The sequence below is a fragment of the Lepisosteus platostomus genome, chromosome 26, assembly GCF_059453375.1.
Source record: "Lepisosteus platostomus isolate fLepPlt1 chromosome 26, fLepPlt1.hap1, whole genome shotgun sequence".
Classification (NCBI taxonomy): Eukaryota; Metazoa; Chordata; class Actinopteri; order Semionotiformes; family Lepisosteidae; genus Lepisosteus; species Lepisosteus platostomus.
In genome coordinates, this window is record NC_142636.1 from 15,136,490 (window position 1) to 15,149,401 (window position 12,912).

General features: G+C 47.1%; 2 protein-coding genes across 3 annotated transcripts in view; one reads left to right on the plus strand and one right to left on the minus strand.

Annotated features, from left to right (window-relative positions):
- Positions 1 to 12,912, plus strand: part of kcnj20 (potassium inwardly rectifying channel subfamily J member 20) — a 181,203-nt gene that overhangs the window by 26,085 nt on the left and 142,206 nt on the right. The window lies entirely within an intron of this gene.
- Positions 1 to 12,912, minus strand: part of zbtb32 (zinc finger and BTB domain containing 32) — a 46,488-nt gene that overhangs the window by 14,960 nt on the left and 18,616 nt on the right. The window contains exon 7 of the mRNA XM_088621261.1: positions 704 to 1,741. Within this exon, the coding sequence (XP_088477387.1) occupies positions 704 to 1,641 (938 nt within the window). The 5' untranslated portion in view covers positions 1,642 to 1,741. The remainder of the gene's footprint in view (positions 1 to 703; positions 1,742 to 12,912) is intronic.

Consider the following 12,912-nt stretch of genomic DNA (forward strand, 5'->3'; position numbering starts at 1 on the left):
TGAGGGGGAGTGGAGATCATCCTTTCAGCCCCTGTCTACATAACGCACCTGCCAAGCAGACTGGGTGCAGAATTTGTCTTGTTACAACATCACAACAGCCCAGAAATCCCTCTACACCTGCGCACGGCCTTCCACCCTGTTCTCCAGGCCTGGAATTAAACCTCTCCCTCTCGCTGGCCATTCTTCCCCGGACGGATGGGGTTGCACACAGTAGGAGTGTCAACAAGCCCGCCCCCTCCTCTCCAGAACCAAGCCTGGGCTTGGACAGGTCCTTTATGCCAGCAAGGGCGGGCGCAGAGCCCCAGTGAGAGTGAGAACCAGTGATTTGATCTGGCTCTTGTCTCATCTAAAAAAAGCTCCTGACCTTCCTCTGAAGGCCGTTCCAAGCAGCGTTGGAACAGGCGGCTTGTGAAAGTGGGCCGGTGGCAGCCGTTGCTCCAGGGCAAACCGTACAGTACGACCAGGTCAGGGGGGAGGGAAAGTGAAACCGAAGAGAGGGAAAATTCAATCACGGGAAAGTACAAGAGCAGAGGGGGGAAAACAGCGACACACACCTGTGACTCAGTGAGCTGTGCAGCACTGTAGGCAAATGAGGGACATTCTGAGCACAGCGAGCTACTGTACATGGGAATCGGAGCTCAGAAGGGTTCTCACTGAGGGTGGGCTCTCCAGGCCTGGGAGAAGCAGAGAGCCCAGCACTCACCTGGCCTGGTCTTCCACGGGCACGGAGCCCATCACTGCGCCGCTGGCGGAGCTGCCCTTGCCCAGCTGGCCGTGCTTGAGGCCGAGCTCGCGCGCGCCCATGCCGCCCGGGAGGACCGCGTGCCGGAAGGGCTGGAGGAACCTGGAGTAGTCCAGGATGGGCTCCCTCGCCCGCGGCGGGGAGGCGGCCAGCAGCGGGAAAACGGGGGGGGCCAGCTGGAAGGGGTAAGCAAGCAGGGAGGGCGGGTGGTGCGGGCCGCGCGCGTGGAGGCTGTGGAGGGCCAGCCAGTCGGCGCCGGAGAGCGCCACCCTCTGGCCGGCAGGCCACTCGCCCAGCTGGCTGGTGCTGGCGATCACGCTTCCTCTGGGGGGCGCCGCCGCAGCTGGGCGGCCGCGCTCCGGCCTCGCTCTCTTCGGGGAAGGAGGGGAGTCGGAGGGGCTGCTGCTCCCGGGGACGGGGCTCGGCTCCGGGGCGCCGGCCGGTTCCTGGGCCTCCCCCGCCCCGGCCTTCTCCTCCTCCTCCTCCCGAGGGGCGCCCGCCTCCCCCCTGTCTGCCTCCCTGAGGGACTGCAGGTGCATGTGGCACTGGTCCCACAGCTGGTCCATCTGCAGGAGCTGGGCGGCCTGCAGCAGCACCCGCAGGTCCTCCACCGGGGCCTCCAGCGTGTCCGTGTAGGCGTAGTCCAGGATCTGCTGGAAGGTGCGGGGGGACAGGAAGTCCAGGCTGCAGCGCTGCGGCCCGGGCCGGGTCAGGAGGCCCTCCAGCCTCCTGCTGGCGCAGGCGAGCACCAGGCTGTGGGCGTGGAAGGCCTGGCTCTCCACCACGATCACCGCGTCACACAGCGTGCCCGCCTGCCGCAGCTCGTTGGCGCGCCGCAGCATGCGGGAGCAGTGCTGGGGGTTGCGGAGCCTCACTGTCGTCACTGGCGCCGCTGCCATCGCGGGGGGGTCGGGGCCGAGGGGGGGGTCACGAGGGCGAGAGGCCGAAGAGAGAGAGATGGGCTGGGTTCCAAATCCGCGTCAGGGCTCTCCATCCAACCTGAGGGACAGGAAGGGGAAACGGGTGAAATCCAGCACTCGCGCCTGGGGGGGAGAGCGGGGCTCCTGTGGGCAGGCCCGGGAAGGGAATGGGAGCCGTGCGCGGCGATCCAGCTCTCTCCTTCCTCTGTCACGGACCAGAGCAAGAGAGCACCGGGTCAGTGACTGATGATCCATCGGGACAAATCGGGATAGTGATCAATTAAAATACATGTCACTGTGAAACATTAACAAATAAAGCTGAGTTGCATTTTATGGAACTGCTGTGCATCATAAGGTGCACAGTGGTTTACTCAATCTGGAACCGATTTCACAGTTCTACTGCACTGTTCTGTGATTTTACCATGATCTCACAGTTCTACTGCACTGTTCTGTGATTTTACCATGATTTCACTATTCTACTGCACTGTTCTGTGATTTTACCATGATCTCACAGTTCTACTGCACTGTTCTGTGATTTTACCATGATTTCAGTTTTACTGCACAGCTCTGTGATTTTACAAGGATTTTGCTTATTACACAGAGATTTATTACTATCATACAAAACCCCTCAATTTCATCTGATTTGTTTTGGTAATATTTTAGTGAAGGAGACACAAATGACAATTTATAATTGCAGAAGAAACTAGCTATTCATGAAGTAGTAATAAACATTCACCTTACTCATTAGTAGGTTATGAAGTGTTTTTAAATGGAAACTGCAACCCCTAACATTAAGCTTTACCCAGATTGCTTTTATCTCTGTAAAGCAATGACACAATATGAGGTCAGAAAATGTACCCTGGTAAACTGTCATAAAGTGATATTACTCCGTAATCATCACTTTCACTATTGCGCTGAAATTCTTCAGAAGATGTTCTTTTTCTGAGTGAAACCAGTATCGGAGAAGCAGCTCCTAACACACTTCTTAATCTCTGTTTAATGTAAACCAGTAGGGTGGTTATAATTTCAGAGGCATTGTGAGGAGCTGATTCAAAGAGAAACTGAAAACTAAGGTAGCAGGCTTGTTTTTCCTAGTAACGCAAGGTTTCAGTTTTGAAGAAGATGACTGGGCTGCAGTTCCAGAGAAGGAATGGTACAGTACATGCTTTCTGCAGCCCCAGACGTTTACCATAGTACTCTGTGGTGCAATCAGGTCAAAGACCGAGCTAACACACAGAGACTGGGTGAAGCGGAGCTGATACAAAACTTGGAAAACGAGGCAAAGAGCAGGCGATAGCAGAGTTAAGTTTTGGGAAACCATATGGGGAATCTAAAAACTACGATGTCAACTCAGGTGAACTTTCACTAGGAAGAGACCTTTCTTTGGGAGCTGAAAAATACCCATGTAGACTCACAGCTGAAGCTTGTTCCATTGCCTGTGAAGCTGTTGTGAATCGCAAACTCATGAGACCTGTATTTGGAACCACTTACAATCAATTGCAAAGTTTTCATCTTCATTTCCTGGTATTAAAACAGCCCCATCAAGCTGTAAAGCAGGTTCCCCATTGCAATAGGTGACACATGTAAGGTATTTAACTGCTTTATTAATGTGAGTTGCATGACACATTTATCGTCGAGAAATAAATACCTAGCTAAGTATATAATTAAATAAATGGCTAACATGTGCCTCTTATTCTAAAGTGCTACCATAGAGCATCTAATTAATCTTTCACTATGAGTCTTTGTGCTGTATGCAGTTATTAAGTCGAATCTCATGTTTTCTTCTTGTGACTGTGGAGTTCTAATGGGTTACTGTTTATTCCAGTTGTGCAGTTTGTATTTGACCCTGTACTGCGCAGGGGGAGGAGGAGGAAGGGCAGACAGGTTTCCGTGACCTGCCCGCCCCGCTGAGCTGATGCGCTTCAGTGGTGGTTCTCCATTCTGGGCCGGCGAGCCCTGTGTCTGAGGGGTCTCATTCCATTTGGACCCTTATCACCTAACTGGCCTAACTGGGAGATGTAACTAACCTAACTGGGAGATGTAACTGGTCTTCTTGCTTGTTTAGACTTTTATAATCACTTAAACACTGTTTTCAGAAAGAACACACTTAAAGTACATTCTTTAAAACAACTTCAGCACACAGGCAATGTGCACTCCCTCCTCAAACTGCTAATTAGGGATTGTTCCCTTATTTCTGACTTCAGAAGAACAGACACGAGGGGGAAAGACCAGGCATCAAACACTCAACACGGTGATTCTGCTTTTGCTAATTGGTTTACAAACAGGCCTAAATGAGGGCAGGTCTGATTCTCACAAACTGGAGTCACGCACACTAAAGGAACGGCAAAGACATGCAGACCATAGGGGTCACAAAGATCATACAAGACGGCAGCACAAATGCACAGCATGCTATAAAACGCAGAAAATGCATGCTATAAAAACATGGAATGCCAAAATACTGTACAAATTCACGCTGCTAAACCTTCGCCCAGAAAAGGATTTCATCAGCAGGTAGTGATGTTAGTAAATTCCTAGTGAAAGGTGAATTCCTGGTTTGTGAAGCTGTTAGCTGCCAGTCTGCTGTTCCTTGGATGGCCGTTCCCACTGAGAAAAGCACTGGGTCAGGTACCAACGAAAAAAGAAATGCAACAGCAGAATGAAAAACCAAAATTGCAAATACAGCCCGTCAGAGATCAGGGAGCTGATTTACATCAACCCCACTCCTTCGGTTCTTACTGTAACCGGCTTTTTCCATTGATACCTACAGCTTCCAGAAATGACAAAGCCATCTCTCTGCATCTTCGCTGTCTTGTTGTTTCTGCGGCTGGCTCTTTCGGGCCCAGATCTGATGGTGCGTGCAGAGTGGTTGGCCACCTGGCATCTGTGTTGGGGCGCGTTTGCGTCAATAGCGGCGCTGGCCTGATTTATCTGGGTGCGATTTGATGATCTGCTGGGGCAGGGGTGCGGGGGAGGTGGGCATCGCGCCCACCGGCGGTGACCTCACTGCTCCGGAATCTGAACGGTGCGCCCCCGCCCCACACACACAATTCCACGCTAACCCACGCACAGGGACGGGAAATCAGTGCAAGGTGCAGACCTTTAATTTTCCTCCCCTCTTCCTTTGGAAACCCACGCTAAAAACTCTCGTTCTTCCAGAAAACTGTCAGGTCTCCGGCTTGCAGAAATTTTCAGATGGTTATCTCTGCGAGGAGCTGTCAAACCTTCCAGAGCTGTGCTCTGTGTCGCAGTCTAACTTTCGAGAGAGCACAGCAGGGAGAAGAGGTCTGCAAAGCGATGAAGATGAAGATTCACATCATATACAGCACCTCTCAAAGTCACTGAACTGCATGCGCTTGCACTTGGTGCTCAGCCAAGACACAACCAACCAGACCTCCTTGGTCCCTTTCCCCACTTTGTCTTTCACTTGAAGGTCATCATTGACCGTTTATACTGTTAAATTGCTAGCAGGCGCTGCTGAATCGTTTGGAAAAAGAATAAAAGCATGATGCTATTCCTACTGTGCTGCTGTTTTAATTCCTAATTGCTTGGTGCTCTTATGCTATGTGAACATGGAGTGTGTCTGCAGGGCTGCTTTGTATTATTTGTGTTTGTGCTGTGTGTAAGTAATACCACACGTGTCTGTGTGTGGAGAAGGGTTTCGTCTCCAGAGATTAGGGGCTCTACACTTCACCTAAAACACTCCTGTAAAATATCCAATAAAATATATTAATGGGTGAAAATGTACATCGCCTCAGCCAGATCATTTTGCAATAATGTGCTGCTTGTGTTTCGGTAGTTCTTGCTTTGTGTGTAGTCTTGCATTCACTTCCAGCATCACTGTGCTTGCTCTGCTGTGATGTTACTGACTTGATCTGTTGCACAGGCACATGATCATATCTATTGTTTCCTTTGATTTTACCAGAAGTGTAAACGATGTGTGTACAATGTAAGTTGTCTGTCTGATGCTGCCTGCTGAGCAAATAAATAACGACAAACAATATTTCTGCTTGTACCTTTATTCATGTTAAGAATCAGAATTACATTAATATGGCTAATGCTACTTTTGTTATGACTAATAATGACTCAGTAGTGTTGGACAAACTAGTGTTAAGCAGATTTGAGTTACAGATTAGGCTTGGCTCCAAGCTGACTGGATGGCCTTCGGAATGAGCCAAGAGGCATGCAGGGAAGGAGGGAGTGATGCCAGGCAGTGCATGCTGGGAAGGCGGTGACTGTTACCTACAGTATATTGATAATTAGTTGGGCGTGACAGAGTTAGAGGTAACCCTTCACTCAGAACATCAGTAAACCCCATTCATAACACTCCTACTGCTAATAACGCGATATGTATAATAATGATTGTAATAACAGTACTCTTCCTAATATTCATCCACTTACGGTTGGAAAGCTGTCTGTTGCTGATAAGAATCCTTGAACACAAAGTTAAGAGGATATGACAGGGAAGAGCAGATGAAAGGAAGAACAGGAGATACTTCTTTACACACAGGATGGTGGGAGCATGGAACATGCTACCTAGCCATGTGGTTGGAGCCGAAACCCTGACTTCGTTCTAGAAAAGGCTGGATGAGATCCTGGGATCGAGGAACTACTCCCAAATGGGCCGGAGGGGTCGAATGGCCTTGTCTATAAAGTCACAGCCACCTGAAGCCAATCCCAGAAGCACAGGGCACAAGGCAGGACGACAGCCTGCACTGGATAACAACCCATCTGAGGTGAATCCCATCCACACAGGAACTGGAGGCTCCAGGTATTCCAGCCAGCATGTCTCTGGGAGACAGCAGGGACCCGGAGCACCAGGAGAAAACCAGTGAAGACATGAAGGGACATGCAAACTCCATACAGAAGGACCCCAGGATCCAAGACCTGCGATGCAGAACTGCCTAACAACCTCGCCACAACAAGGACAACGAACAGTAATAAGCAGCTATTCACAGCGAATCCGCCAGATGTCCATGTCTGTAACCGTGTTCTCTGTGTGCACAGGTGTATGAAGGAAAGCCACAACCTCCTAAATGTATGAAACCATGAGTAATATCAAAACTAAAAAAGGTTCTGCAAAGAATAACAGTTTTGTTAATAAGAACAAGAAAAATAACTAAGTTTGATGTTTTTTTCATGTGCTGATTTAACTCAGTGCTGCTTGTGCTTTTCCCAGTTTTCAAAATGCGGTAAATGGTGTTTTTCAAGCAAGGACACTACAAACGCACCTTCACACTGGATGACTAGATCAATTCAAAGCCCAAGCAACTGGAAAATTCACTGAAAAACGCGATTATTCAAACCAAAGCTACAAAATATTATTCTTAAAAAATGGTGCACTATACTAGACATTTGGAAAACTGCGAGCATTAAGTCATTAAATGCACTGCAAGCTGCTCTTTTTACTACGAAAAGTTTAAACATCAGTGTGTCAAAAAGACAGTAGGTGTATGTCACTGTTTCTGTTTGTCAGCGTTATTGTATTTCAGTGCCACTGTTTTTGATGCATGTCAGTGTGCTCAATATGTCAATAAGTTCAATTGCTGTAACTGTTTCTAAGTTTCAGCATATCACTGTGATTCCACCACACAGCGTCTTTGTGTCAGTATCAATGATTAATGTGTCACTTCATGTTTTAAACATTGTGTTTAAATCAGTGTCAGTTTGTTATTGTGTTTCAGTGAGTTTGTCTGTGTGTTACTGTGTTTCAGCGAGTGTCAATAACTATGTCACAATGTCATAGTTTGTCAATGCCAGTCATGTGAACTGCTGCTGGCAAACCAACAGATGGTGCTTTTTTCTGTTTTCTGTCTCTTTCTTTCTTTATATATACTGTTCTATGCCCAGTGTAATGACAGGAAAAGGAGAACTCTTCCTAGTGTGTTGACAAACCCATGTGCTGGAAAAAGATTCTGCTACTCTGCTTTAGTAAATATCATCCTTGGAATCAGGGCCAAATCCCCCAGTGAGATACGCACACAGACAGACCGGCAGACAGAGGGAGATACAGTCAGATAGATTCATACGTTTTCAAAATGAGCTTTATTGCTCGTTTATGATCATAAAAAAAATGAAACTATTTGCTTCTCCACATTACACAAACCACTTTCACAATTGAAAACACAATAACTAATCAAACACACATTACATTTGAAAAACACAAATGAAAAATCAGATCAGAGTGCAGAGCCTATAAACCCCTTTGATCAAAACCAGAACGAAAGACTAAAAACACTTTGGAACAGAGACAGCAGAAAAATACGTAATACTGCTTTATCACTGAAACACAGTTTGCTGAGTGCTAGTAAATGCCTAATACCCATCTTCCTAGAGAATCTCAAAGGGCATATAATATTTATAACCGACAAAAGGTATTAAGTGCCTAGCCAGCCTTTATACGGGGTGCTACAATGAGATTCACACATCACTAACAGAGCTGCAGTGAAAGACCTGAGCAAGGCCAGGACAGGCGGGCCCACCACGCGTGTGCAGAGGCAAACGTACAACAAGAGCCGCTGAGAGACAGAAACGGACACTCAGCAGAATTGCACATTTCGACATGGGGTTTCTACAGAGCTGCCTCCAATATGTCAACCTGTCTGTTAGTAATGTACAGAAATCACTTCATAGCTATAAATATGAATGGTGAGAGGCGTTTACTCAAATTGGAAGCCATCTACATTTTCCTTTTTTTCTCAGTACCATAAACACAAACGCAAACAGCTTAGAACCAATGACGTGATTTCTCTTTCAGCCGCTGCTGATTCGATGGAAAGAGTGGCGATGTACGACAGGCGACTATTTATTGCCGTGATTACTGGAACTGAAAAGCTCGGGGCCGACTCACACACTTAGCTGCTCAGCAAGAAAAGAAACAGCCGGTTTCACTTTCAAACACAGAGAGAGGGCGAGAGAGCGCCGGCGCTTGCAGGGTTAACTCCTGAAGGCCGGGCCCACGCCGAGCGATCATCGCCTGCGTGGTGTGCTCTGTAGGGAGTGGCGCCCAGCCGAGTTTCAGATAGGAGGTGACACCTCCTAGGGTTGATCTATATCAGATTTCTGTCTCCATCTCCATTTCTCAATTGCTGCACCTCCCAATTCCACGAGTCTCTGATGCTTTACTTCTGCTGAGACTGGCGTTTCCTGTGCTTAGTCAGCCTTCAGACACAATTTCAGTGTTTGTGAATGGGACTCCTGAGGGCCACCCACCTGCCCCACTGTGGTGCTCAGAGTGCAGAATGAGCACTGTAGCCTTTGCTCACAGGGCTCCTGTACCTCCTTCAATCCACTGACGACCCGTTCAGAAAGCACCTATGGCTGGGCACTCTTCACTCCCCTGTTCACACTGATACCTGCAGCTCTGCTGACCCCACACCTTAACTCTCCGACGCACAGACTGTACCTAAAGCTCTAGAGTGTGTCAATGTCATCTTACAGAGCCCTCTGCTCAGATTTAACCAATCATTTGCTCTGGTCTCACATCTACTGACTGCTGTTGTCCCATCCACCTGCATCTGTTTCCTGCACCAAGTGAGTTCCTCTACCGTACTGCATTATGAAAATGAGCTTCACCACTGCATTTGCATGACTTGAGATGGTATTCATGATGCACTGTGTAATCCTGGTAAAGCTGGATGCCTTTGGAATTAATGAATGGAATTTGCCAAAGAGATGACACATCAGTAGCCATTAGCGGGCTCCAAACCCGGCCTGACCTCAGCAGGTGTGGGGCTGCAGTGGAGTGAGGCCTGAGACACGCAGTTCACCATGCCTGGGCGTCTGCGAGGTTTTAGGGAGCGCAGCTAATTAATGCTTAGACCTCTTTTAGCACTTAGCATTAGCATTTTAGGATTACCCCCCACTCGAATTAAGCCAAGTATCAGAAATGCAAGGTACAAGTGTAACTGTCAGAAGACTGCTGACAGTCAGTACATATTTATCATGATAAAAGTGTGTCACAGCTTAATGCTGAACAAAAACAATTCAAGACCCGCAAGACAAAAAGAGGTTTTCTTGACAGATGTACTGGGCTGCACATTGCTAGCCAGTTTTCCTGATGCCTTCTCCTGGTGGGGATGGAGAAAAGCAGTGTTCTCTGCCTCTGCACTGGAGGAGGAGAGTGTGAGGTTTTCAAAACAGTATTGGGGTTTATTTCAAGCTGATCAACAGGAACAGAAGGACAATATAAACACATTAAAAAGTATGAGTTAAATACAGTAGCTCTCCAGGCACAGTGTGATTGGGTCTGTGGTTGGAGCCTTTTTGCTAATCATCAGAGAGAGGATGCGCCTGTAACTGTTGGCTTTTATGAACAAGCATGCCTCTGTCTTACACCCGACCAAGAGTGAAAATTTACAGAAAGACCACATCAAGAGGTCTTCTCTAATGGTACAGTACAGCTAGAGCTTACTTCAGGTGCTCTACAGAACTGTGCGCAGAACGAAACACAGGCGACAGCACAGAAGCCACGGCTCTGGAAAGCCTGTACATCGCGAACCACACAAGCGGCCTCAGCAGATTTCGATGGCTGTGTTCAGGCACGGGCAGCGAATCTTCACACTGCGAGAAGCTTGATTTTTTTCCTTTTAGCTAATGTGAAAATCTGTGCGGCTTTGTGGGAGCTTCTCTCTCTTAGCTGGATGACGTCCAGGGACTGCAGTCTCCTGCTCGGTGAGTTCCTGCAGGCTGGAGGAGCGCTTCCTCTCTGTCCCGTCTGTGATTTCTAAGCTATTTACAACATTTAAAGTGTTTGACTTTACTGCTTTGCGGATTCTCCTACAGAGGTCGCAGTACCTATTTTTGCATCTAGTGACCTGCGTGTGCATGTGGTGAAGCACATCAGGTAGAAAAATCTGGAGCAAGGTCTGAAGATAAGAAATGATGCACACATACATGCACGTACACACAGACACAGTGTGTCCCCAGAACAGAAAAAGTCTGACCTTGTGAAAGTGACAAATCCAGTCACCGTCAATCATGCTGATCACTCTTCTCCTCTGTCCTGGTCAAGCCCCCCAACCTCTCCCCCCCATCACTCACTCTGCATTGCAAACTTTTCTCCTATGGTCTCAGGATCTTGGGTTCATCTTCTTCCACGTAATCACGGCTTAGAATCTGCTACAAGCAGATTTGTTTTTCTTCTAAATGCTAGAGTAAAGGTCCAGACGTCCCATTTCTACAGATAAGCTATCAGACTGAGATCACAGAAAATAAAATTTTGTGTTTTGAGCTGTAAGTGGGGGCATTTTTGATACACAGGGCAAGGGTGATATGAAAGTGAGAAAATGAGTACCGTAGTGTGCTAAATTGGATGGACACAACGCGCTGCATGCACACCGTACATCCCAGCATGGAAATTCCAGAGAACAGACCAGACAGAAATCAGAAAATGTGCACTGAGGTCCGCTAAGTTCTCTCACTCACAACGCTAAATCGATCGCCCACAAGAATAATACTAATAATTCAGCACAAGGGTTCACCACACACAGGTCATACTGCCAAAGAGAGATCACACACACCCGTGGGTTTCTCCGAGCTGTGGCAATGCAGGTTCCGGGGAAACGCAGACAGCTCACCAGGCCAGCGGTGAAGACGGGGGATGTGGAGAGTGAAGGATGAAACTTCAGCGCGCCCGGATACATGACCACAGGGGAATCGAGGGCTGACACAACATGGGGGCAGTGCGTAAGGTGTTGACTACAGCTCAGTGCAGAGCAGGGAGAGAGTGTGGTTCAGGGAACAGGCACAATCTGTCAGTCTAGTGTCAGTCTTTTTATCAGTCTGTATCTTTCAGTCCTGTGTTGATCAGTGTGTGACTGGCACTCTTGTGTCAAGGAGTGTGTCTGTCAGTCTTGTTATCTATTTCTCAGTCTATCAACGTAAATTTCGTACTCATTTTCAAGCATATCTGACTCACTTTTCTCTGCTTTCTCTCATGTAACAGTACAACAAAATCAATAAAAAGATATCAACAGCTTAAAAAAATCCTATTTCTGTGTCACTGTGAGAAGCAACCACACAACCTGCTTTCAACTAAAGAAAGATGCTCTTTGCAAAGATGTGCAATTGTTCTTGCTGATGACATGTTTTTTTCTTATGGAAATGCAATTAGCACATTGGTAACTCGGGTATACCACTGGACTTCTGAGACCACAGTTCAGTTTCGGTTTAACAAATTGCACATTTGTAAATTTCCAATGGTTCATTGTTCTGTAGCATCAAGACAAAAACAGCATCACGATTTTTTTTCCTTACTTCTAACAACTGTTTCTCAAAACTCTCTGTGCCCATAATACATTTTGAATAAGCAGATTTTTCTGCAGATGGAGCCAGCAGGGTGCACCAACACACCACTGACCTCCCAGAGACACCTATCCTAACTAGCACACCTTTGAAAGATGGGAGGAAGCCGGATCCATGCTTGAAAAACAGTATTTCAAATTCAAATCTAAAAAAATAAACCATTAAACTGTACATTTTGTCATAGCAATTAATAAACAGGTCTGAAAAATGGGCCATGCCTACTTGCAATGGGCAATGCATGAATTCTGAACCCCTTGAAGGGTACAAATCACAGAATAAGTGCATGACAATCACAGTTAACACGGAAGCAGCAAAAAATCAGGTATGTAAAAATGACAGACATCTGACTTGTTAACAGTTAATAAGGATGCAGTTAATACAAATAAGAAGGGTTATAAACGAGAGAAAACTTTTTGTGCCATGGAGCTGGTTTGGTTGCCAGTAGCTGACTGATTTGAGGCTCTCCTCCAGCCTTGGTGGATACTGACACTGTGTTCCTGTCCTCTTCCTGTTGTACAGGTTCCTACGTGAATTTTCAGACTTATGCTTAAGTGTTACCCAAAGCTGCTTGTTTCTCTATTCTTAACATACAATGCTCACATTACTTACTGTGCGACGTCCCTGTGACAGAGACAGACCAAAGCACAGCACAATACAGTGGAATACTCATGAAAGGGGTGGCAGAAATATCGTTCTCCTGGGAGAAAAATGGAAACATTCTATGCTGCAATCCCTTGGGAATCCTCTTACATGGGGAAACATTGAACTCTTTTAAAAAGCGGTTTCGAGGCAAGCCCACACAACCTGCTGGGAAATTTAAAATCGACTCCCGAAGGAATAATGCAACACTTCACAACTGTACGATGATTATTTTTAATTTAAACATGAAAGGAAAATAAGCAGGCGTCACCAGTGTGGTTGGAAATATTTTCTGAGTATAGCCCCTCA